A 26,630-nucleotide genomic window follows, 5' to 3' on the forward strand; every position below is an offset into this window, starting at 1 on the left:
CTCTAAAGGGTAAAGAGAAATCAGCGTAACTGGAAACTTGGTCCCATTGGTAAAGACCAACAGGTAGACACAGAGCATTTAAAAGATAGGTGAAGCACTATTACCGAGGCAGGGGGGAGGGGGGACATGAGAAAATAAACCACGTGATCTGCAACAAGATCTAGAGGAGCTTCGCCATAATAGACACTGTGGCCTTGGGGCCGCCACCTGCACATGGATGACACCGCTCCCTGCCAGAAACCTTCTGCCCTTTGCCCTTCTCTTGGGAATTCCCTTCATGGGTTTCTCTTCCCACACCTTCCCCTAAAAGCCTAGTGTTCCCAGAGCCCCACCTTGGCTCTCCCCTCTTCCCACTCCATGCTCTTTCCCTGCATAATCCCACCCATTGCTGTGGCTACAGACTACCACATGCTACTGACAAGGAAAGTGGGTCTCCAGCTCAGAGCCCTGATTGAAGACCTTCACCAGTTGACTTCTCCATCTGGATGGCTCAAAGGCAGTGAGAGAGAGACACTGAGCTGAGCTCAAGTGGAATTCACCATCTCTCTAGTCTCACCCCAAACCTACCACTCCCCTGTGCTTTCCCATGAAACCTGATGCAGAGGAACTGTCTTAGGCTCCCTTCTCTCTCTCGCTCCCCTTCTTCCTTGATCATCATGTGTTGTAATTTACATCCTTTTCTTCTCCTCTGCCACTGCCATCCCAAACCATCCCCAAGGGCTTGACTTCATCTCCTGGCCTCCACTTCCACATCCTCCAGTCCAACCTTGACACTGACAGTCATCGTTGTTCTCACATACTCATCTGATTGTGCCTCTGTGCCCCTATTTCAACCACTTTTCATCACCCAAGGTGAGGTCGACTCTCCTTATTTCAACCTTACAAATCCCAATCATCTGGCCCCCGTCTCTTTGCCCCATCTTGTTTCCTAGCTTGTCTCTAGCATCACCCAAGCCTTTGCTTGGCTCAGAATGCTCTCTTGGCTCTGTGCTTTGCTTATGCATAGTTCTTGCTTCCCAAGATGGCTTCCTCAATATGATCTGCCCAGTGATTCCAGGACTAGTGCTATTGTAAAACTATCCCTCACTTCCAAGGCAAACCGAAAAGCCCATTGTTCTGTGCCCACCCCCACACTTTGAGTAGATTTGGCACTTACCTGCAACTATTATAATTTTTTGTGAGTCAGCCATTCTTTGGAGATTGAAATTTCCTTGATGGCAAGGACATGCCTGGCCCCCATCATAGGCATACATTAAATACCGAGGGAGCAAATTTCAGGATGCCCACACTTGGCAAAGAAGTCAGGCTCAGCATATAGCAAAAGCTGTATCTTTCTCACATTGCATAAGAGAGTGGCTTTCTAGTATGGGACCTCCCTTGGCACATCCATCAGAAGCAGCCCAGATGAAGCTAAAGGGCTGTGTGCCAGAGGCAGGAGCCCAGGGAGGCACGCATGCTTTCAATCATGTATCAGCTACTCCAGGAAACACTCCTGTTTGCTGTGTCTTCCAACCATAGCCATGGCTTTGCAGGATAAGAAAAGAAGGTCTGAGGTTATGTTAGCTGGTTCTCAGCATTTCATCCAACCATGTAGCATCTGGACCATGGGAAATGCCCTGAGCTCTTAGTCAGAATTTGTCCCTGGCCAATATCTTACAGAAGCTAGCCTCCAAGTCATTGGAATTCCTGGCTTGGGAAGAGTGAAACGGTCAAGGCACTCAGTTCTCTGGTTTGCCTCCCTCTTAATGGAGTTTTGTTTTAATCCCTGGCAAAGAAAGGTGCCCCACTGCCAACAAGGGGGTGAAAGGTTAGTAGGCTACGTTCTTTAGAACTGGGATTTCCTCTTCTTTGTTTGTCTGTTCACATTGGAGGAAGAGATGGCACTGAGCTAGGCACTGAGATACTGGCTCTAGGAGCAGGGTCACGTGCCTGCCCAAGGGTCATATGGCCAAGAAGAGCTTACATTTCCTAGGAACATATCCAGAAATAACTCTTCAGGAAGGCCATCTCACCATGTTCTGGTGAGATTGTGTAGGAAGTTTGTATAGGAACCTTTTCTAGGAAGACAATTCCCAATGACCTGCATTTTGACTAAATGAGTGAGTCAGGCTCTTCAGTGCCTCTAATCAGGGAAATTTGAGTTGTCAAAATACTCTTATAGAAAGGCCTGAGCACTGATTGGACTGAGACTTGCCAAGTCAAGGTTTGCACCCCACTCTCCCTGACTCTGAAAAACCCATATTGTCACCTTGGCTTATGACATACCCAGTTTGCCATGTGATTTAGTAGCTTAGGAGTCTATGTGTTTTGTCCTCAGTGGATTTTGCACGATCAAGCTGTAGGGCACCTAATGAAACTTTAATCCATGAGATTGTTCCATATTCTTTTGTGACAGGTTTTGCCCAAGTGTGGCATTGGGTTACCCAGGCTTCTCTGAATCATGGTCACTGAGTTTTCTGAGCAGCTACGTGTGGCTTTTCAAAGATGTCACAGCCAACATGAAACCTGGTGACAAAGTAGTAACATGTCAGTGACCTAAAAGCCAGAGCTGTATCTATTTGCTGCTCATCTGTGGAAACATTAACATTCTTTTAACAGCAACACAAACTTGATGGAGAATCAGGTCTACTCATATAGCTTCAGGAAGCACGGAGGGAACGGAGTGTCTTAGATTTTGATCCAACCACAGGTTGACTTGAGGAGGTCGTAAGGGGTTCGTATCTGGGCCTGCAGAAGCCCTCTCTCTTTGTGGTTAATGATGGTCAGGGGGATTCTCTGCTTCGCATAGGAGAATGAAGGGCCTCCAAGCACAGAATCAGTTGACTTCTTGCCTGAGATGACCGAGTCTGTTCTTAAAATGCTCTTGGAGACCCAATTCTGTGTCTCCAGAAATTCCTCCTCTTTGGCCTTTACATTATTGCAAATCGAGAAGTAACCTCTCCAGGCCTTCTTCCCCTCCTATACCCTTCCATTTCAGGCGATTGTCCCATGCACACATTCCCACCACATTAAAACTTGAAGAATTCCCTCTTATTTTGTAGTGTTTGTGGTCGCTGTCAGTGCCTCAGAATAAAGCACTTAGCATTAAGCCACGTCTTATGATCCACATGGTTAGTAATGGATAATAATTGATAGAAAGTGTGAGTAGCATTTACCCAGTGCTCCAGCAATTCCAAAGGACTTTGAAGTCTCTGTTTGTTCAGCCTTCCCATTGATGGGCTATGTAGTCCTCATCTTACAAAAAGTTGATATAATGCAGGGAAACTCTGGGAATCTGGCAACCTGGCTTTTGTCCCCATTTCACCACATACTTGTCCTGTGATCTAGATTTAATAGCTTAATTTTGCCATCTGTAGAAAGAGCCAAGGGTGGGGGGAAGTGATGATTTTAGAGATTTATCAAAGATCCTATCAGCTCAAAAACCCTCACTTTAAAGAGCATGGGCAAGCGCCTTGTTTTGGTTGTACTTAGCAAGGTAATAATTCTCATGGATTTTCAGTGCAGTAACTATTTAATTTTTTTAACTCTAGAATCCCAAACTGGGGACTTATTTCAGATATGCTTTGGAATTCCCATTATCCCATAGTCTAGCCAATCTTTGGACCTTTCAAAGCTTGATGCATGACATTTAAGGAGAAGGTCAAAGACACCTCCAGATACATACCCTACCTTGGAGAAATGGTCAGTGAACACTCACATGAGTGATAGTTTTGGAGTCCAGGATACCCTCATCCTGGGATACAGGAAGGCCGAAGAAAAATCATGCTAAGCATGACAGCAGCTCCATCCATGAGGTACTACTACTGCGTGGGTTTTTTCCTATCACTGTGGAAGTGGCAGAAATAGTATATGGAGATTTGCATTAAACCCAGAAAGAAATTATTGTGAGGATGAAGACTTATCATCTGTCATTTAACATTGTAAGTCAGTTATTCCCAAATCAACAATAAAGTCATCTGGCTAAAGCAGTGAATCCTTGCCTTTTTTTTTTTTTTTTGGTCATAAACCCCTTTGAGAATCTTATAGAAGCTGTGGATGACCCTCTGCCCAGAAAAACACCCATATATTCACAAATGGAAATGTAATTTTAGAGAATCACTGTGTGTTCTAAAACCCATGGCCCCAAGTTAGCAACCCCCTAGTGTAAAGTAGATTAAGGAACCCAGCAGTGGGAATATCAGAACTAGACCAAGATTGTCAAAGTCCGTAATTTGCTGCTAAAATTAAACAAGCAGTAACATACAGGTATTTTTGTCTTTTTTTTTTCCCTCCTTTGACCACCACCTTCCTTCCTTTCTCTCTTCCCACATCTCTTGCCATCTCTACTCTTTCCCTCTCAATTTCTCTCCCCATCTTCTATACATCTGGCACTACAGATGTTCCAGCCTGGTTGAAAAGCCTCCGCTTGCACAAGTATGCCGCGCTGTTCTCGCAGATGACCTATGAGGAGATGATGGCCCTCACTGAGTGCCAGCTGGAGGCTCAGGTATGTGCTCAGCTGACCACCCCTGAGAAGGGCCCCAGGAGGAACCTGACGTTCAAGTCCAAGACAGACCTTGTTTGGACCCATACCTATACCCACCTGGTAGCTTGCCTTTTTCTAGGAACTGCCAGGTGCTGGCTAGCGTGACATGGTGAGTAAGGCTGGATTCTTGCCTTCAGGGTCCAGTAAGAGATGAAAGATGAGCAGGTAACCACAGGGAAAGTGAGGATGAAAGGAAGTGTTAGGAAAGAGGAGTAACTTAGGTCCCTCTCCAAGTTCAAGGGTGCTAGGGAGGAATCAGGAGATGTAACACCCACCAAGGCCTAGAGTCTGTGTTCCTCCTCTTTTTTCCCTACCCCCCACCCCGCCCTGCTTTGTCTGCCCAGCCATTGATAGTTTAGAGGATGGCAGATTGGTTGTGTTACTGTCGAGACTGTTTACAAAGCAGCTAACTTCTAGCAGTCAGTGATTAAAAGCACCAGGTCCTGTCTCAGACCTTCCCCAATACTTGTCCAAAACCATGTTCAGACTAATCCTAGTTGGAATGGAGAAAGTTATTCAAAGTGTTTCCTTCTAACCACCTTGAATAACATGGGACACTCACAGACAATGGGATTACCTGAGGCCTCAAATGTCAGTTCCCTTCCATGTGCCATAAAAGGACAAAGTTCCTTCTTCCTTCTCTGGATGCCGAAGCCAGGCCAGTCAACAGAACCCCTGAAGCTTAGCAAGTTTCCTACCATGCTGTGCTCAGAGTAAACAGATCTGACCCATGTCTTTGTCTCCCTTGTTTAAAATGCTATTTGCATGTTTCAGATTGACCTCAGTTTCCTTTGAGCGGTGACTTGAGAGAATTAATGGTCTGAACGGGCTAATAGTATTTCCCCTGCAGGAAGAGGAGATTCTGCCATTGGGGGCATGGCTGGTCTGGACCCAGATCTTTCAGCAGAATGCCGGTTTCTCATTGCCTATTCGGTACCCGCAGTTAACCTCTGCGGGCCTGGCTGAATACCAGTATTGAGATGTAGGACAAAGCCCAGAGTCACTGCACATTCTCAGAGAATGAAAGGCCCTAATTTCACTTCCAAAAGTTCTCCCACTGCTTTTTGGACCTCGATCACTCCTTGAAATCCCAGGATTGATGGGAACTGCTTCTAAGAGCATTCTTGTGTTTGGGTCAGGGTTGAGAAAAAATCTCAATCATCAATTGTTCAACTTGAGAAAAAACAAGGAATCATTGACACCGAGGGCAAAGCACAAACTTTTCAGAGTGATTAAATTCACTTGAACCCAAAGTCAAGGCTAAACAGAAATAGGCCCCCAGTGCTTCATCTTAAAGAGTGGGTTCAGATGTCACTTGAGTCTTAATTTTCTTAAGAAGATATCACTGGTGTTCCCACCTTTTCCCTCTTTAAGAGAAATGTTACGACTATTTGCAAGAAGTCACCAGAAGTTTGTGTCAGAGAGCTGATTTGAGGAAGAACCTTCTGTTTGGAAATTTGGTGTCTCTCTAGTCAACACATGTTTAAGTAAATCCTTGGGCTCACCACCACTACACAGTTAAGAAGATAAAATCCATAACCCTAACAGTGAATCCTAATTCTTCACCTGAAGTGATGACTGAATTATAGGTTTAAGTTCTTCTCTAGCCTGGGTTTCCTTAGGGAGACCTGAGAGGGGCTGCAAATGGGCAAAAACCAGCCTGTGCTGTTTGAGGCCAGGTGATAATGGTACTAGACTTCACATGTCCTCAAGATGGGTAAATGGAGGAAACTTTGAGAAGCCAGTGCATAGGTGTATGGGGTTGGAACCTTTAGGAAACTGAGAGGGACCAAAATGATAAAACCTGGACATAGGAGTTCCCATTGTGGCACAGCAGAAACAAATCTGACTAGTATCCATGAGGAGACAGTTTCCATCTTTGGCCTCTCTCAAAGGGTCAGGCATCCAGTGTTGCCGTGAGCTGTGATGTAGGTCACATTACTATGGCTGTGGTGTAGGCCAGTGGCTACAGCTCAGATTCAACCCCTAGCCTGGGAACTTCCATATGCCAAAGGTGCAGCCCTAAAAAGACAAAAAAAAAAAAAAAAAAAAACCCACACACCTGGACACGAGGCACAAGTGTGTGATCTTAAAATGATCTTTTAAGACTATGAAGAAATGTCATGCTGGGTGAGATAATTGGCTGTCCTAGCTCCTTCTCTGATTCCTAAAGGCCGTGGCCAAAAGACACAGGCAAATATGTCGCCAGATGGAGTCAAAATATTTAGTGAGAAGAGGTTGATGACAATGGATGTTGATGAGAGAGACAAATGGGTATTTACTAGTCTGCAAACACGTGAGATAAGGTACTAGATAGCTTCCAAGAATCTCTGAGCTAATGCTTAAAAATAGGTTTTTTTAAACATAACTTTTACTTCATTACAGAATGTCACCAAAGGTGCAAGACACAAAATTGTCATCAGTATTCAGAAGCTCAAAGAGAGACAGAACCTCCTGAAGTCTTTGGAAAGAGTAAGTTATCATAAGTTATCACTGGGTGATGGACCATTTCTACCTTCATCGTGGGCAAATGGACCATGGGGAGTTCTCAGGTGCAAGTGTCATTGGCAGACCTTCGGGAGAGGATCATGCTGTTCCCTTACCAGAGCCAGAAAAAAAAAAAAAATGAAATGATTTTCAAGTGAAGTCTCATGGTTACCCATGAGCTTTGTATAACCTGACCACTGAAATGTACTTATTTCCTGGGTTCAGGCATCCTGTGATTGGTCATCCCAGGGCTCCAAGGCAGTGCTTTCTATACATTCCCATCTGCTTTTTATATGTTTGTAGAGGTTAGGAAGGTGTTTAGCCCCTGATCAGAGGCCAAAGTCTTGACAAATCAGTATAGGGAGTATACATATGTGCTTCATTCCTGCTGTCCACCCAGGAAAGGATCTGCTTTTGAGAAAAGCTGCCCCTGACACGGCAGACACGGACAGGTATACCCCAGGCTTCAACCGAGAGGTTCGAAATCATTTGGCAGAAGGACATAGAGGACTCTCCAAAGAATAAGTTTAGACTTTAACTTGATGGAATGGGTCCCTGTGATTCTCATCAGAACCATCTCAAAAGTGCAAAATGCTGAAAAAGAGCTTATTCAATTGTTAAAAGCAGTTTATCTGGTGCTACCATCCCTTTTGGTTTGCTGCCTAAGGACATTCTCTTCCTATCTTTGTGTCTGGGAGTCACCCTAGTGAGGATGTCATTTTTAGGGCTTGATGACTTTATGCCTTCACCTCAGATCCAAAAGAGAATAGGCCTTTGTTCCACACACAAGTGAGCAGGGCTGCCTTGGCCCCACCATGAGGATCCTTGTGCACCACTGTCAGGAGGTGGTTGGGACTGGGAGGTGGGGAGCTCTGTAAGTATGTGCTGCCTACTGGGTATGAATTGTAACCTCTTCCAGTAAACCCAGTGAGCCTCTGAAAGGGGGCAAACCATTGAGCTGGGTGAGACTAAAGCAAGGTTTATGAGCACATAAACATTTTAATGTAGCAAGAATTTCTTTTAACTTATTCACAAAGATGTGCGTATAACATTTTACCTGCAACATATAAAATTATACTTAATGCATAGAAGATAAAATATAAAGTCATATATACTTATAGAATATGCATTTATAACTATAAGGAAGGTGGCTTTTAAAACCTCTGGGGGTTTAGACAGAGGTGACTCACAGTCACCTCCATGAAGAAAGGCCCATGCTTAATTAAGGTGAATGACAAATAGGTAACCTATCCAGCTGAACCCTGGGTTTTTATTGTTGTTCTTAATGTTATGCCAGCTCCTTTACCAGGCAGCTCGTCGACGGAGTGATTATTGCCATTCTTATACAACCATTCTCTTTGGGGGAACATTCAAAGGCCCAATTTTCTCCTTATCTGTTAAAAACATTTTGTGTAAGGATTAGTATGCTAAGCATTACGGTCAAAGCATGATGTTTTCTGCCCTTATTTCTGGAGGAGCATCCTTCAAGAACTCATTCACATGCTCTGTCACTGAGGACATACACCCACCCAGGAGACAGAGAGGCGAGGTTGCTGTCGGCTCTACTCCCACAGTGCTGGGCCCCATCAACACAGGGAAATGCGAGGGCATCAAAGTGGCTCGCTGGCCCTCACAAGCCATGGACTCTCTGTCTGGCCTTTGATAAATCAGTGACACTTTCTGTGTCCCGTATTTCACCCCGAGAATAATATTGACCACAAAGACACCTTCTCCCTGGTTCACTGGATTGGGAATGTTAAAAAGATGACAAACGTAATACAAAGTCTGAAGGCTGGTGCTGGCCCAGAGGAAAGCATAAAGGGTTGATTCGGTGTGACTGGCTTTGAGAGGACAGCTTGCAGACCACACTGTGGAACGTGCCTCAGAGCACCGAGTGCAGACACCTGCGTGCTTGTCCTAAGGGGAGCTGGTGGCCTAGGAGAGGGAGTGAACCTCTTCTCAGCATCCACTGAGGACCCGGCCCCTGGCTCGGGAACCGGCGCCTCTCCTACTCTTCAAGGGAGAGGGTTGTCCATAACCTGCTGGCACATAGGCCAACAGGAATAAACTCCCACCAGCCCTTTCTTGGGCATACCCAGACATCCTCCGCTGATTATGCTGCTGGAAATGTTGTCACCATACCCTCAGCTGGGTGTGGCATTCTTACCTCACAGAGAACCCAGAGATTTCTAAGGAGCTTGCCGGGACCCCACCCATGGCAAGCTCATAATCAGCAGCTGCCACCCATCAGCTCTGTGCCCAGAGCTCTTCCACTCAGTTACTGACACTTACTAAGCAGCCGCCTTGAACTAGAGTCAACCCATCCACTGGAGACTAACGGTGAGGAGTGCATGCTTCCTGCCCTCAGGGGGCTCAGGATGCGGACGGCAGCAGGTGGATGGGTAGTGGTGCTCTCGCAATCCAGCCTGCTCATCGCTGAGACCGGGGTGGGGGGGGGTGGCAGAGAGGGGTGCCTTCCTGGGGTGAAACAGAGTGCTCAGCCACCGCAGTGAGGAGGGAACAGGGAGGAGCCAGCACTGCCTGGAGACGCGCTGGGAGCACACAGCCACTCAGGGTGGAGCCAAGGTGGGGGCCGTGAGGATGGAGCAAGATAAGAGAGTCATTTAGCAGGAGTCTGAGCATTGGCAGGAGATTTGGGCTTGGGCATCATGCCATTTGGGGACAGAAACTATAGGAGGAGTTACTAGTGTGGGAGAAATGGGGTAGAGTTTGACGGATAGAGACTGAAGTGCCTCTGGGGTGCCCAGGTGGACATGGCAAGTAGTGGCCAGGAGGACAAGTCTAGAGTCCACAAGGGTTTGGCAGACTCAGCTGCAGGTCACTTGTGTGTAAATGAGGTTGGCACCCCCAGAAGTGGGTGGCGAGTGATAAGAGCCCAGGACAGACCCTGGGTGGGGAACACCAGGGGATACGGAGGGACCAAACAGTGACAGACCCTAAAGGGTCAGAGTGTGAAGGAGGGAATCCCATCAGGGGACGTGTCACATATGATGAGGACTGAGAACACCCCCGCCCCCTGGAATCAGTCCCCAGCCACTCACTGGTGGCCTTGATGAAAAGGGTTGCAGGGAAGGGGGGGGGGAATAGAAGCAGACCAGGAACCAGGCAGTGTGAATGAGGGTTGAGGCCATGGAGTGAGGCAGGGCAGATGTTTCAGGATGTTTGGTGGAAAAAGAAAAAGATTAGAATGGTCCCTGAGGCAGATTTTCCAACATTTATCTTTAACAATGAAAATGTTTCCATGTGCTTTTTTTCATTGTCCTTTTCCAACTGACTCTCAAACCATGAAACTGAACTCTTTTCTGAGCCTGGGAGCCCGACATGGAGAAAGGAGACAGACACATACACACACTCTTCTGTTTTCCCACTGTTCCCTCCCTGTCCTGGCAGCATCCTCACACTGTTAGCATCTCAGGGCAAGGATGCTGTCACATGTGTTTGTAGACTCTTGGTGTTTAATGGTGCCGGCCAGCTGGGAGATGGAGTTGAGGGGCTGCAGGAGGCCTGTCTGTTGGGCAAGGTGTCCAGTTCTCACCCAGAGAGCAGAGTGGGGCCCCAGGAAGCAGCATAAGTGCTGGGGACACCACTGGCTGCTAAGACTCTCCTTTCCAGATCATTTGCACCTTGTCGCTGTCACATGCCCTCAGAAAGGCTCTGAACCAGTCTTCAGACCTAAGAAAGCCAGGCCAGGACTGGGACTCTCTTTGTTGGCCCTGAGCTGTGTCTGCCTGAGTGGATTACTGTGCAGGAAGGACCCTATGACTACTCACTTGAGCTCCTTGGCGCGGTAGTTGACAGACAGCTTGGTTATGCCTCTTAGGGTTCATGACGTGGGGTTATGTCTATGGTACGAAGGATCAGTAAAGGCCTCATTCCCATTGCCAGCTGAGGTACGGGACTGAGTCCCATTTGGGAAATTTCCTAGCTTCCTTCTCAACTTGAGCCCTCGTGCTGAGTTCCAGAATTCATCCTGAAGAGTCAGGAGTGTAACCTGATGGCCATAGTGCCATCCCACGGAGGCTGGCATGAGCAGAGATATTGCTAATTTAGTCGTAAGCCAAGTGTTATCTTTGAGACGGGGCTTTGAAGTCAAAGCAAAGCAAAAGCAAACTCCTCGTGATTCCTGAGTAAGTTATGTTTTCAGAAAATGTCCACCATTAGTCGTTATGTTGATGGTTTCCTTTTTGGTGTGATTGCCACCAAAAGAATAAGATAAGATTTGAACTTGGGACAAGTATATGTTCCCCGTTTGAAGGAGTTCAGTTCTTAGCATAACCCAAGTCCCCTTCTCCCATCACTTGAGTAGCCATAGAAGCCTTCCTGCCCTGTGACAAGAGCAGGCAAGGTTTTGGTGGCAGTTGACAGAGTGTCCCAAGCATGCATTTGCTCCCCTCAGTAGTAGCTGCCACATGCCAGTTTTCCGGCTGCCCGGGATGGACCAGCCCTGTGCCCAGCCCCCCCTTGATGGGGAAGCCTCATCCCTTCTCCTTTCCCTTCCCCTTCTCAGTCAAAGCTGGACCAGCTGGGTGGCTGGCAGGAACTACAGGACCTTGAGGAGAGGGTGGCCCAGTTGGCACATGGTTTGGTCAGCAAAGGGTCAGCTAGCTTGCCTCCAGGTGCCCTGCCCTGATAGATAACCAGGTCCAAAGTCAAGGAGTCAGTCACATGACAGCATCAGACTCTGGGAAAGGACTGGTCCATCCTGGGCAGCCACAAAACTGGGAGTGACCAGGAGTGCCCTGACTCACGCATCAGGCGGGCAGAGGCTGCAGACTGGTCTCACCATAGCCGCCACCTCCAGGTTTACAGGGAAGGGGATAGACTTTCTGAAACCCTCATCTTTAAAAGGAAAATGGATTCTCTTCCCTAAAATAGGCTGGATAGTGGCCCTGGTGAGGTTTGAGACAATTCTGGTGGCTAGTTAGCATTTCACTTCCCTCAGAATCCCTGGCTGCCAACTGGGCCGAAGCACAATTCAGGCTCTGCTTCCAGCCTCCTAACAGAGTAGGTTCCTGCCAGCGACGGGGCGGGCTGTCAGTGTTCCATTGCCCAGCATTGAAGCACGCCTGTCCAAGGCTGCGTCCTCAGGTTTCCTCTTTCCAATTGATTGATGGGAGATCTGGATGCAGAAATGGTCACCTTCCATGAGCTTGTGTTCCTTGACATTGTCAAACAATTTTTCTTGGTGAGAGAGGACCCCCGGAAGCAGTCGGTGGTTGGTACTCATGCTTTAGGCTTTTAAAATTATGGCCTTGCTATTCTGAGCTCTCAGAAGATTTAATACTTCATTAGTAATCAGGGCCCTGATTGTCACAGTCCTGGCCACATTTCAGGGAGAGGTTTGCTGCATAAGCTCTGGGCTGCACCATGGCAGAGAGCCTGGCCCACCTACCACCAGGGAAGACCCCAGCCCTTGACCTCCATCCACAAGCATCTGAGCCCATTCTGTGCCTCTGAGAGTATCTGGCATATAGGTAGATGTCTATCAGAATCAACTTTCATCCTTTTTCTGATAAATAATGCCCAGGATATCAAACTGTATGTGTGGAAGGATCCAGCTTTATTATATAAATTCAGGTGTATAGTACATACAATTGTACACATTACAGGCATACCTCATTATATTGCACTTCACAGATATTGCCTTTTTTTAAATTTAAAAAAAAAAAAAAAAAGACAAATTGAAGGTTTGTAGCAACCCTGCCTTGAGCATGACTTCTGGTACCATTTTCCCAACAGCATTTGCTCACTGCATGTCCCTGTGTCACATTTTGGTAATTCTCACAATAGTTCAAACTTTCTCATTATTGTTATACTTGGTATGGTGATCTGTGATCAGTGATCTTTGATATGTTATTATTGTGAGAAGATTATGATTCGCTGAAGGCTCAGATCATGGCTAGCATTACTTTGCAATGAAGTCTTTTTTTTATTTTTTAAAGATTTTTATTTTTTCTATTATAGTTGATTTACAATGTTCTGTCAATTTCTGCTGTACAGCAAAGTGACCCAGTCATATATATATATATATATATATATATATATATATATATATATACACACACACATATATATTCTTTTTCTCATATTATCCTCCACCATGTTCCATCACAAGTGACTAGATATAGTTCCCTGTGCTATACAGCAGGATCTCATTGCTTATCCATTCCAAAGACAATTGTTTGCACCTATTAACCTTAGATTCCCAGTCCCTCCCACTCCTTCTCCCTCCCGCTTGGCAACTGCAAGTCCTTCATGTCCATGAGTTTATTTCTTTTCTGTAGATAGGTTCATTTGTGCCATATATTAGATTCCATATATAAGTGATATCATATGGTATTTCTCTTTCTCTTTCTGACTTAAGCAATGAAGTATTTTTTAATTAAGGTATGTACATTCGTTTTGTTAGACATGAAGCTCTGGCACACTTAATAAACTGTGCTGAATGTAAATATAACCTTTCTCTGCACTGGGAAAGCAAAAAATGTGTGTGACTCGGTTTACTGAGATCATGGATTTATTGCAATGGTCTGGAACCAAATCGGCATTATCTCCAAGGTGTACCTGTGTGGCACACATATCTATTATACGTTCTTCTCTCTATAATGATCCTTCTAAAACATGTCACTCCCCTGCTCAGAACCTTCCCTGACCTCTCACTTCTTGAATAAGAATTTCTGGCGTCCCTGCTGACTCCTCTAATGCAGGCCTCCTTGCTCCTGGCTCTCATTTCCCCTTCTCTCCCCTCTTCTACCCTACCCCCCCGCCAACCCTCCTTGCTGTTGCTCCCTCATTCCAGGCATGTACCCACCTCAGTGACTTTGCCCTCACGGTGCCCTCTGTCTGGAGCATGCTTTCCCAGGAGCCTGCAGCCCATGCTCAGTTGAGTTCCAGCTCCAGTGTCGCCCCTCAGCTAGCCTCCCCCTCCCACAGCCCTGACCTGGGCCTCAGTCCCTAGCACAGTGAATATTCATCTTGTGCTAGGATGCACCCTCCCTGAGGGAACCCTAATGGCTTTCCAGCCACATCCCCATACCTAGTCCGGGGGGCAGCTGGGCAGAGCACCCAAAACATACTCATTAATATAGCAGAGAAGCGCATGACACAGAAACCTGCAGCTTTGCAAATAGGAACATCATCACAACCACCTCTATGAGGCAGGTCCTGCGGTTATCTTCCTTTCATCCACAGGGAAACTGAGGCACAGAGGGGTTAAGTCATTTACCCAAAGCCACACAGCAGTGGCAGAAGTCAAACCCAGGCATCTGTCCTAGAGTCTGTGTTTTTACCCACTGCCTGTGTTGCCTGTGTCATGGGCTGAGTGAGGGCGTGAATGATCAGATTCCTTCATCTAAACCACATCACATACAGGACAGAAAACCACCATGTGACCCTGTATAACTTTGTTATCCAGCTTCCATAATGTGTGAATGTAAACTATAAAAATGCATTTTCAAGAAAGGCACTGAGGAAGCCAGGGAAGGAAACGTACCCAAATCATTTCAGTGATCATCTCTGAGTAGTGAGATCTTCAGGTGATTGTATTTTCCTCGCTACCTCTACCTGTGTGTATTTCCCAGTTTTCTACCTGGGCTAACATTAGAGTGATACATTTTAAATGCTCACTCTTGAGAGAACGTTCTAATGAAGGGGTCAGCAGCCGTGGGCCCTGTCTGGGGACAGCTCCGGCAGAGGAAGGGAGGCTGGAGTGGGCCACCTGGATCCTGACCCTAACGGAGGTCCTCTTCCCTCTGACCACCCAGGACATCATCGAAGGCGGCAACCTGCGCACCCCGCTCCAGGAGCTGCACCAGATGATCCTGACTCCCATCAAGGCCTACAGCTCCCCGACCGCCACTCCCGAGGCTCGCCGCCGGGAGCCCCAGGCCCCACACCCGCCTTCGCTCATGGGCCCGGAGAGCCAGAGCCCTGACTGCAAAGACAGTGCCACGGCCGCCGGAGCCACTGCCACTGCCTCAGCCGGGGCCAGCGGCGGGCTCCAGCCACACCAGCTGAGCACTTGTGATGGGGAGCTGGCTGTCACCCCCCTGCCGGAGGGGGACCTCCCCGGGCAGTTCACACGTGTCATGGGGAAAGGTAGGTAGAGCCCGATCTTCCAGCCTCTCAACACCACTGACCAGAGCTACCGGTTCCCAAGGGGCTTCCCCTGGGTGCTGGGTGAACTGCCAGGGTACAACATGTCAGTAGCCCATTTTAGAGATGAGGAAAGTGTGGCTCAGAGAAGTTAAGGCATTTACATCTGAATTCGGAGCTCTCTGACCCCTGAACCCTCCTCCTTAACCCTGGCTCCCTTCTGTCCCACTCCCTCAGACCAGGGTCTGCTGGGCCCTCCTAGTGGAGTGCGCACTAGGCCATTGGACCCTCAGGCTAAAGGCAGCCTGCCCACGGCCCACACAAATTACCATGGCCACGCTGTGTGTCTATAGGGCAGCCTAGAATTCCCACGTGGTCCTTGGGTAAGAGCCCCCTTTTGCCTGTGCCTGCCCTGTGTCAGACCCTCATGGAGGTATCCTTGACCACGTCTGACACTAGAATAATTTGTGCCGGATGAGGATGAAAGCTTCACAAGAAATCTTGATTAGTTAAAAACATGTGCTGAATGCCAGTAATTTTCCTTTGGGAAGGGGAAACAATTTTTGTCTTTTCTGGTGTCCAGGGTTTCAGATCATTTTAAGGAACTGGGTTCTAAACAAACAAACAAATAAAGATACCTGAGTCGTACAGAGGCAGTGAAAAACTCCCTGTGATACATGTCCATAAAAAGACTTAAATCTATAGAAATCAAATAAATTATAATATGAATTCATGCTCATCCTTAAAAAAAAAATCAGAGCTAACTAAAATGGTAAAAGGTAAAAAAAATAGCACCCATCGTCTCCTAGGCCCTGCTGTCTTCTTACTAAGAGGTAACCATGATAAAAGGTTCAGAATACCCCCTCAGAAACATCCTTGTTACACACTAACAAGTCTCGTTTTTATAGCATTGGTTCAACAATGCTATACTGGAAATTTAGGTGCCAAGACATAGTATAAATAGGATTCTGGGACAGATTGGTTTTGCAGGATTAGGGACAGTAAAGAATCATGATGCCCAGGCTTCAAGCTTGGCCTGCCTGATGGTGAGGCATTTTGACTTCTAATTGACATCTTTGTCCAGCAGTCTCCACCTGGCCTTCTAAACATTCCCATCAAAATCAGAGCATCAGGAGCTCTGGGGTGAGAAGAGAATGGGCTGCACTAGTGTGGCCATGGGCTCGCTGTGGGGGTGTGTCCTCTGCCCACAGACGAGCTCTGCCCTGGCTTTGTGAGAACTCATCTGAGTGGGTAGGTGAACCTATGCAGGTGTAAATGAGTGCATCACTTTTGAGAAAGTCACCCTCGATGATGGAGCAGCAGGCTCCCTGCTCATGGTCCTGCCCATGAAACCTCACGCCCTAAACGATGTGCCGCCTCGCTCCTCCAAGTGAGACGGCTCATTCATAAAGTCACAGCGACAGCTCTCTGATAAGGACTGATGGTCTTTAAGGCCTTTGAACTCCCTCTCCAAAGGAGCCTCTTGCAAAGACAGAGCTTGGAACACTGCTGCGTTCTTCCTCTCCCAGAGTGTCTGTCTCAGCCGGGTTGCAGAAGGCTTAATATAGAATGGTATGCGTGGAATTAACCAAAGGGGCTTCCGAAGGCGAGGGCTCCTGCAGTGACCAAGCCTTTGACTTCAGTGGAATGAAGAGCCTCCTGGCCTTTTTTGTGAACCTGACGTAAAGCTGCAGTCATACATACCTCTCAAAATATTGGTCCTGAAAGGAAATCAGAGGCAGATCTCAGAGGTTAGAATGGCTGTGCATTTTTCTAATTCATCTTCTGTCTCTCTCTTTTTTTAATTTCCAGTGTGCACACAGCTCTTGGTCTCCAGACCCGATGAGGAAAATATAAGTTCCTATTTACAGCTCATAGACAAGTGTCTAATTCATGAGGTGAGTAGTGACATGTTTCACTAAACTGCTTCCAAGTGGTTCTGAGTCCTGTGATGGGATCGTCTGGCCTCCTACACCTTGTTTTTGAGGAGGAAAGTCATTAATAATAGCTCAGGCAGAACTCGGCTATGGCGGCTTCAAACCTAAACACAGCTTGCGTATTACTTTGGGGTCCAAAGATTCATCTAGACTGAGCTCTGATGTGGGGACAGATGCCCAAGAGAAATGTCTCATTCTGGAAGCCTCCCTGTGGGACCAGGCCTGCAGTGGTTAACCACAGTCCTGCCACCTAGCCCTGGGCAGTGCCAAAACATTTTGCCTTTTGGTTCAGGGAAATTGAAAGAAGGCAGGAAGAAAGAGAGAGTATTCAGAAGAAATAATGTGTGTCTGTACATAGGCTGTGTGTGGTTTGATGGCCGTTCTGCTATGGGGTTTGTTTGTTTGTTTGTTTAGCTGCACCCATGGCACACAGAAGTTTCTGGGCTAGGGATCGAACCTGAGCCACAGGAGTGATGACGCCGAGTCCTTAACCATAAGGCCACCAGGGGACCCCTGTTGTGTTTTGATTTATGGTTTTTATAGGCATTGTTTTTAGCTGTATGTCCTTTTGAAGAAGGGCAGAGGTAGACAGGGGCTTTGTTTCCCAGACCCTCAGAGCAAGCACAGGCTTCACGAGGGAGTGAGGCAGGTCCTGGACATGGCTTCCCTGAGGGACATGTGGGGACAGGCAGTTGTGCTTCAGATCCAGGACCCCAGTGGCTTCTTAGGTGCCCCTTTCCAAGAGAATTACAGAGACGAGGTCTAGGTTTCAGAAAACTTGGGACTAGATAAACCTAAGGACTGAAGTCTTTTTATGGGACTTTGATGCGAGACTTAAGATGCTAGAGGCCTCCAAGTGCCCTCAGCTCTGCTGTGTTGGTAGCCAGAAGCCCCAGAGTCCAGTGGGCCCCAGGGAATGGAGACCCCCACACTTCCCACCTCCCAGCTGCCCACAGGCACTCAGCTGCCAGCCAGCTCTTCATCTTCCTGGGCCCTCAGCCATTCTGTGCTCTGATTCCACCTGCCCCTCACAGGCAGATGCACCATTTCCCTCTGGATTTCCATCCCAGCTACTCCTCTCCCCACCTCCTAAACCCACATTTTTGCAATTGCCTCTTTCAGTGGCATAAATTCCTTTGTGGGCCTTCATCCAAACTCCCACTCATCCTTTGCAATGTCCAATCCTGACACGGCTATCATTTGGGCCAGCAAAAAAACAACAGAAAGAAGAGAAGGCCAAGAGTTCCCGTTGTGACTCAGCAGGTTACAAACCCAACTGGCATTCGTGAGGACTTGGGTTCGATTCCTGGCCTCGCTCAGTAGGTGAAAGATCTGGCATTGCCGTGAGTTGTGGTGTGGGTTGCAGACTTCGCTTGGATCCTGCGTTGCTGTGACTGTGGCATAGGCCGTACAGCTCAAATTCCACCGCTAGCCTGGGAACTTCCATATGTCACAGGTGTGGCCTTAAAAAAAAAAAAAAAGAGGAAAAGAAGGTCAGAACACAGGGATGGATTTTAGAGCTCATTCAATCTTTAGATCTTAGGCACCTAAGCCCTTCTCTTGGCTAGGGAGCTTCCAGTGGGAGAGGATTCAGTGAGACAAAAGAAAAACAGGTTATTACACGCATGATGATAAGGTCACCTCTTCAAGACCGGAGCCCAGGAGGGGAGGTGGGCCCAGAACCCAGAGGGACTGTCTCCAAGCTAGAACTGAAAGGCAGGCAGAGTCTCAATGGGAAAGATTTGGTCCTTGAGGAGGCGGAAGAGAGCAGTCCAAGCAGAGGGAGCAGTGCGTAGAGGGAAGGAGGTTGTTTGGACTGGCTTTCAGGATGAGGCTGCTCAGAGACATTGAAACTTCTGAAAAAGCAAACTGGAACCTTGCTTCCTCTCCCACACCCACTCTGAGGATTGAGCCTCCAACCTGCTGGAGGACAAGTTAACTTCCAAGTGGCCTATGAGGCCTCCTATCTGCTGATCCCAAGAGATAAAATGAGTCCTCCAGCTACCTCTGTTGGATGGTGCACTGGCTTCCTCATTGGTTCCTGCCAGCCCTGAAGCTGTGGCCAGATGTGCTCCCTTTCCTGCCATCATGTGTGCCCTCCCTGGGCATCCTAGCTCTCCTTTCTGTGTCTTTCCCCTTTTCCTCCATGGAAGCTCCAAGCAATGCGGTGCCAAGGTGGCCCCACATGGCTCATCTTCCCTGATTGCAGTGGGGGGTGTGGAGGCTTGCTGACAGGAGTCACAGGCAGAAAGGGGCTCATGCCCTGCCTGCCTGTCTCGAGTCAGAGCAAAGGGGCCTGCACTCTGCTTTGGCAAGGAAATGTTGTTCGAGCCTTCTTATTACTTGAGTTTGAGAAAGAGGAAAGGCGTTTAAATCATTTTCCACACCTCCGGTTACTCTTTGTGTACGAAACATGCCCTCCCAGTGAGGCCCTGTCGAGGCCCAGCCTCCATCCTGACCAAGATGTGCCGGGAGACAGGGCTCCCTTTCCTAGCCGAGCATGCTGTTTTGTAGCCCACGGGGAGGGAAGGTGCTGACTGAGCCAAGACACCTTCCTCCCTCCCCAGGGACAGAGGAACCAACTCCTTAGAGCAATAAAAGGAAGCATGGGAAATTTCTTTTTTTTTTTTTTTTTGTCTTTTTGCCTTTTCAAGGGCCGCACTCATGGCCTATGGATGTTCCCAGGCTAGGGATCCAGTCAGAGCTACAGCTCTGCTGGCCTACACCACAGCCACAGCAATGTGGAATCCGAGCCGCGTCTGCAACCTACACCACAGCTCACGGCAATGCCAGATCCTTAACCCACTGAGCGAGGCCAGGGATCAAACCCACAACCTCACGGTTCCTAGTTGGATTCATTAACCACTGAGCCACGAAGGGAACTCCAGAAAGTTCTGAATCTTATTTCTGAGGCCAGTCGCTTGGTCTCCTGGATTATAAGCCCAGGCTTCTTGCCTCCTCAGCATCCTCAGAAGGTTCTGGGTAGATGAGCTCTCGCCCCTCTCTGAGCCTTGTAAACCAGCCACACAAATGGTAGGACACGTCTTCTTCCAGACAGACATATGGGTCTGGGCCTGACAGGGACAGAGGACTCAGAAGTGGCTGACTGGCTGTGTCTGGGTGTTCTGGAGTGTGGAATCTTCTTTCCCCTCCAGCCCCTGAGGAAGCTGCTGCCAGCCCAACCCAGAGCGGCCGGGAGCAGGCTGAGGTGAGGTGTCAGCATCTCAGCCTGCAGCAGAGCTCCCACGGCTGAGTGCTATTTGCAGTCAGGAAGGGAACCAGCTTTCAGAAATCACTTGCTGCCAGCCATGGCCTAGCTCTTCTCCAGCCTCCCGGCTGTAGCTCCCAGGGCTGAGAGAGGCCACACACAGCCCTGCTAAGGGGTCTGCTCTTCTCTGCAGCCCAAATTACGTAAGCCTGTTGGCCAGGTGTTGAGTGAGTAATCTGGCCTCTCGGAAGGGGTGTAAACACCTTCTTCTTCTGGGATGCTCTTTGGCGCCATGGGAAATGTCACGGATAAACGAGTGTCCCCAGAAGCATTTTGAATGCACATCTACAAAGTGAGCCATTTACTCCTTTGTCACTTGGAAACTCAGGCTGGCTCCTGTATCAAGACCAGCTCAGTATTGTAGTTTTGAGACCTTAATGTCATTTGTTGGGGTTAAAGGTGATGGTTGAATGCTGCCACCAAAGGGCTGGTCTGTGCAACAGAACCTCCTGGTGAGTGTGTCTGTGGGCACGTGGTGAACTGTGACCAAGAGCCAGGCATGTTCTGAGTACTCTACATGCCGTTCATTTGGGATTTCATTTAACCCTTACAACATCCCTTTGAGGGAGGTATTATTATCCTGAGTTTTAGAAGGAGCTGAATCTCAGAGGAACTTGCATAAAGATGTGCAGGGATTCAAAGAGTTCGCTTGTGGTTCAGTGGGTTGAAGATCCTGTGATGTCACTGCTGTGGCTCAGGTCAATGCTGTGGCGTGGGTTTGATTCCTGGCCCAGGAACTTCTGCATGCTGTGGGCACAGCCAATTAAAAAAAAAAAAAAAAAAGATGTTCAAGGATTCAAGCCCTGCCCATTTGCATCCAGAGCTGTCCACTGACCCATCAGGCTGGACCTTCCTCCCCAAGTTATTTTGACAAGCGCACCTGCATCCTGTATCCTTGCTCAACATGTGGCTGAATAAGCTGGCTGAAAGCAGACTCTGTCCACTCCTGTCTTTGTTATCCCAGTAGAAATGCCTGCCTTTGCAGTTTTCAGAGGTATGTGTGTATAGCTGGATGCGTGGCGAGCATCACCAGCAAATGAGAGGGACCACAGAGAACCACATCCTCACCTGTTAGCCTTGAGACCATCCGCCGTGCATCTTTAGGGGGGTCAGCACCCTTTTCTCTGATGGGCCACTGAGTGCCTTGCAGAGTGGGGGTGGGGGCAGCATCTGTCCTCATCTGGCAAAGGTCCCCCAGGAGGAGGGGCTTTGCAAGGAGTCAGTACCTTCTCCACAACATGGCAAACGTCTTTTTGCTTTTGTTCACACAGCTCTCCCATGTTTAGATCCTCAAAGAGTAATGTCACTAGAAGAAAATTAAGCCGTCATTTTTTTTCCCTGTTTAAGAAATTTGTTTCCTTTATGGGAAACAGTCTTAGAGTCTGTTACTCTAAGTAATCGTTTATTGCTATTTATTTCATGCTTTATTGACAAAACTATTTGTGTATGGAATCTCTCACTCTCATCAGTGAGATCTGGTGGGATTTAACTACAGTATGCAGACCACAGTCTAGGCACTTGACGGGACTCCTATGTTGTGTGTGTGGTCCTCACCATCTAGAACACCACATGTTCATCTCATGCCTGCAGCAGAATTCCCAGGACACTTGCTGGGAATCCTCTCCAGATCTATTAAATCAGGCTCTAGGTGTGTGGAAGGGGGTCTAGGAATCTGCATTTTTAACAGGCTCTTGGGGGAACCCTAATATAGCATGAATTTGAGAGTCCCCACCTTGAGGACCCACAGCCCCATGTAAAGTCCCTCCCTGGGCTGCGCTGAGGACAAAGGCTGTGCACAGAAGAACCCATGACATAGACGAGAGTGCGTTATGTATGGGGCAGTAGGCAAAACATCCCCCAACACCAGTGTTAGTAGAAAAGACTCGAGAAGGTGTCAGATGGACCCATTTTCCTAAACCTTAGGCAAAATTTAGGTAGGTTCCCTGGGGTTGCAGAGTGCATGGGGGCACCCCTAACTGGAGATGTGTGAACAGAGCCCTAAACCACAGAGAGTATATACCACATTGTCTAAAGCCCCGCAGACCACTCCAGGGTCTAAACACACACCATCAAGCAGATTGATTTTTGGAGTAGCTTAGCATTTCCATTGATTATGAAAATGCAGGGGGGCTGCAAAAGCCAGAGTAGTCAACAATCAATTGTGCAATTCATTCTTAGTTAATAGAGTCCAGAGTGGAGTCAGGGGAAAGGGGAAGGTGGTTATGGATTGGCCAGAAAAGCAACCCAAACCAAGGGTTATCAAAAGCTTAATGCATGTACCTTACCGGGCACCTCCAGTGTCAAATAATGTGAATTTTCATTGCTGGCAGCCCCCAAATGCAACTGACTGCTGTTTGGACCAGGTTGAAAACAGGTGAAGAAAAGGCAACCGCAGAGACTCCGATGTTTCCCCCTTATTAATTGCATGTTTCTCCCTCTAATGCCAGGCTGCGTCACCCATTAAAAAGTCCTGTTTGTTTTTGCAGGCATTTACAGAGACACAGAAAAAAAGATTGTTGTCATGGAAACAGCAGGTGCAGAAGCTCTTTCGGTCTTTCCCTCGGAAAACCCTTCTAGACATATCAGGATATCGACAGCAAAGAAAGTATGTTTGGCTTTCGTTCTTTGTAATGCACGATGGTTCTGTACCTCACTGCTTGGGTTCCCAGGGCGGGACCACGCAGGGCACCATTCTTTGTCTCCTAGGATGCCCTGTGTCCAGATCACATTCCTTAAACAGGTGGGGCTGGGGAAAGGCTGCAAAGGGGAAGGATTCCCAGAGGAAGAGCTAAGTGTGATCTTTGACAGCTCAGCTGACATGGTCAAAATGACAGTCTCAATCCGATCAGCATGGAGGGGGAAGGGGTGTAATTCAATGATTGCTCGCCAAACAGTGGTTTATCCACAGAAGGGGTCTCAGAGAGGACAAAAATGGATGGTTCTCTCTGCACCCTAAGTGGTAGTGTAATTTTTTTTTTCTCCCTTCTTGCTGCAGACAAGCTAATTATAGTTGGTGGTAGGGTGAAGAGCCCAGTGCTAGTCTATTTTGGTGTAGCTGCAATCTAAGAGCAGAGCAGTACCATTCTTGATTTTTCATAGTACTTCAGCTTCTCGGATGCAGTTAAAAATAAGCCTCGTTGTACTTTAGAACCCATTACCTTACTCTGTTTTTAAATTGAGGAATCTAGTTGCATATTAAAGGTGAATTGCACTGACAATCTGGAGGAGGAATCACAGGGAGGGGTGGGGGGAAGCCTTGAACAATGACAGGGAGTTTGGGGGAGACAAGGGCATGATGATGCAGACGTGCTGAAAAATCAACATTGGATTTTACTTTCTTCCACATGAGCAGATAAATTGCCATTTTTTTTCACTTGCACCTAAAAAGTTCTGAATTCATTTCACCATGCATATAGAGAAGCCCTGTCTGTGTTGCTAAAATGTTTGGCATTTATTTGCATAAGTGTGCCTTGAAACATCACTGTTTTATATTACCTAAGGGAGATAAGGCCAGTTGGAATTTGTGAAAAGTCTTCATTAAAGATTAATGTAAAAATTGAAGTGTTATCATATTCCAGCATAAGTAACACAGTTATTTATTAAACAAACATTTAGCATTTACTTTGTGCCAGGTGGGTATCCAAGCACTTAAGAATATTAATGCATTTAATCCTTACAACAGCCACATGAGGTAGAGGTGCTATTATTAACCCCGATTTACAAAGGAGTTGGGAGGCAGTGGCTTCAGGATTTGGATGAGGCAGGCCAACACCCACTCCAGAGTCAGTGCTCTTAACCACCGCAGATGCTGGACAGCCCTCTGGATCTCCAGATGATGTGCAGAAAAGACAATTGGGCAAAACAATACTCTATTGCCAGCTCCCTGCCCCCGTGCCTCCGGGCCGGCCTCCCAGAGGGTTGGGCTGGACCCCCTGTGCACCCTGAGGATTCCTGGGGGCCCAGATGAAAGGCCAGGGAGGCTCCTCAGCCTTCTCTCCTGGGAGAGGGGGCCCTTCCCAGCCCTCCCTCTTCTTGCAAGGGCAACAATAGCCCTGCAAAAAAGGAGGAAGACCCAGACCCCTCTTGCAATACCAGGCCCTCATGAGACAAGTTCCAATTCCAAGAGGAGGAAGGAATTCACAATTGATGATGAAGATGGAACTTGCAAGCTTTTGCTCCTCCTCTGCAAAGTGCCATCCTCTGCCTTTGCCAGCCCTGCTTTGCCCTTGGTCCACATCAGAGTTCCTGTTAACCTTGACTTCTCTAGAGCGTTATTAACCAACACTTGAATTGGCCCAACCCAGGGTTTGCCAGGTGGGAGCCCTGATGGACATCCTTTCATTGATTAGATAAGAGTGAATTCAATCACTGATTGTGGATGCTCCAGAAAATAATTTGTTCTCATAAATATTACCTCTGGGATATTTTTATGCTATTAATTTACTTTGAAGATCTGCTTTTCCCATAATACAAAGGTAACTGCAGCCCGGGCCCTGCTTGAATTATCACAAATCCCAAATTAATTGGTTCTTATTAATGTTATTTTATCAGCCTTTTCATGCATTTCAAGGTAATGAAATCAGTTGGTTAGATTTAGGAAAGCAGAGAAAGACACAGATGGGCTGGGCAAGAGAAAGAAAAATGAAAACTTACTTTTGCCATTTTGTTCTCTCTCCAGAAAGAATGATTATTTCATTAAGTCCAGTGATCTTAAGTGACTTAGGCATTCACTCTGGTTACCAGCAGTGACAACCCTCAACAAGTCTGGCTTTGTAATAACCAACTAAAGGCAGCACAGTGGGGTCCCACCATCATTAGAAAGACGGCCTAGCCAAATTCTCCCTCCATCCAGGTCATTCCCAAAACACTCTGGGCTCTACCACCAGCTCCATGAGTCCTAATGTTAGGAGTCTACCTTTCTCCCATGGCTAAGTGTCCCATAGCAGAGTCCCCTGCCCATGTTATATTGCTTAGGAAAACTGTCTTGCCTTCCTGGAAGCACAGATCACTTTAGCATCACTCCTTGACTGCTCTGTTTTTGCATATGAAATAACTTTTAAAAATCCAACCAAAAAGGAAAATGAGCCAAAAAGCTATCTGCACTAAATAAGGAAAAATCTTAGCAGAATACTGAATCATCTACCAGGTGGCCAAAATTCTGAGTCCAAAAATTAAACAAGTTTTCATAGTTAAAAAATAAAATAAAATAAAAAACACCACGTGATCCTTGTCTCCACCTGTCACCTTGTCCATACTCCAAAGGAGGACTCTCCCATTACATGAAATTACTCCTATTCCTCTTGCCTCAAATTTCTTCTTTCAAACCAAACATTTTAAACCTTAGCAAAAGAAGGAGGGAAGAGAAGGGAAAAGTGAGAGAAAGGATAAGATAAACAGAGACCCAGACCCTGGGAGTCGATGAGCCTCTGACCAGAACTGGGAACCCCTTGGCTACAAAAGCCTAGAAAGAAGTGGAAAAACACAAGCCCAACAATCAGTTGCTACCAGTTCACTGTGGAATTCTCTTCCCTGCCCCCCACTTCCTTGGAAATTTAGGAATTCTGGGGAGGAAAGAAACGTTTTCTGAGATAACTGTACTGATGATGCTCCGCCCCCTCCCCTCTCCACCACCTCCCCCCACCCCCCCTCCACGCAAAACTCTCTTTTTCCCGGGAAATAACTGTTTGGCAGCAGCCGCCTCCCCACCTTCTGGTTAAACTACGTCAGCCCTGTCTCCCAGAGTCTCCACACAGGCTTGGTGCAAACCTCCCCTGCGTGACTTGCCCCTGTGCAAGGCAAGTCTGTTCCATCTTGTGGCCATCGGAGGTAAAGCATTTCGATTTAAAAAGCAGTGAATGACTAAAGCTGACTCTTCTTGGAAAGAATGTGCTGGTTCCTGAAACCCTGCTGGCTGCCGGGCTCCCTCCCTGCTGCTGCAGGGGAAGAGTTCTTCGGCGCTGAGGTCATCAGACCAATGGGAGCAGAGTGTCCAAGCCTGATGCCAGGGGTCCCCGGCCACCTCCCTGCGCAGACCCAGGCAAAGCGTCTAACCAGGGTCTTCATGCAGGAAGGGCCTGAGACACCGGGAACGGTCACTGTCCTGGGCCCAGAATGCTTGCCAACATCATCATCTTCATCCTCATATCCCTCGTCTTAGCCTGGCAGTCTGAGCCCCCAGTGTGGGTTCTGCTCTTCTATTCGGAGAGGCAATCATGACGGCAGAGACCGAGTCATTCATTCATTCAACCTGCATGTACTGCCAGCAGCCTATCCAAGCATGGGCCCCGCAGGATTGATG

The 26,630-nt window shown here is 47.6% G+C and overlaps 1 protein-coding gene across 3 annotated transcripts in view; it reads left to right on the forward strand.

Moving 5' to 3' along the window:
- Window positions 1-26,630, forward strand: part of SAMD4A (sterile alpha motif domain containing 4A) — a 222,896-nt gene that overhangs the window by 176,755 nt on the left and 19,511 nt on the right. For all 3 annotated transcript variants that reach the window (XM_047767380.1, XM_047767382.1, XM_047767381.1), the window contains 5 exons: window positions 4,377-4,486; window positions 6,911-6,997; window positions 14,797-15,130; window positions 16,940-17,025; window positions 22,819-22,937. In XM_047767380.1, coding sequence (XP_047623336.1) covers window positions 4,377-4,486; window positions 6,911-6,997; window positions 14,797-15,130; window positions 16,940-17,025; window positions 22,819-22,937 — 736 coding nt within the window. The remainder of the gene's footprint in view (window positions 1-4,376; window positions 4,487-6,910; window positions 6,998-14,796; window positions 15,131-16,939; window positions 17,026-22,818; window positions 22,938-26,630) is intronic.

The sequence above is a fragment of the Phacochoerus africanus genome, chromosome 2 (assembly GCF_016906955.1).
Source record: "Phacochoerus africanus isolate WHEZ1 chromosome 2, ROS_Pafr_v1, whole genome shotgun sequence".
In the NCBI taxonomy this organism is placed as follows: Eukaryota; Metazoa; Chordata; class Mammalia; order Artiodactyla; family Suidae; genus Phacochoerus; species Phacochoerus africanus.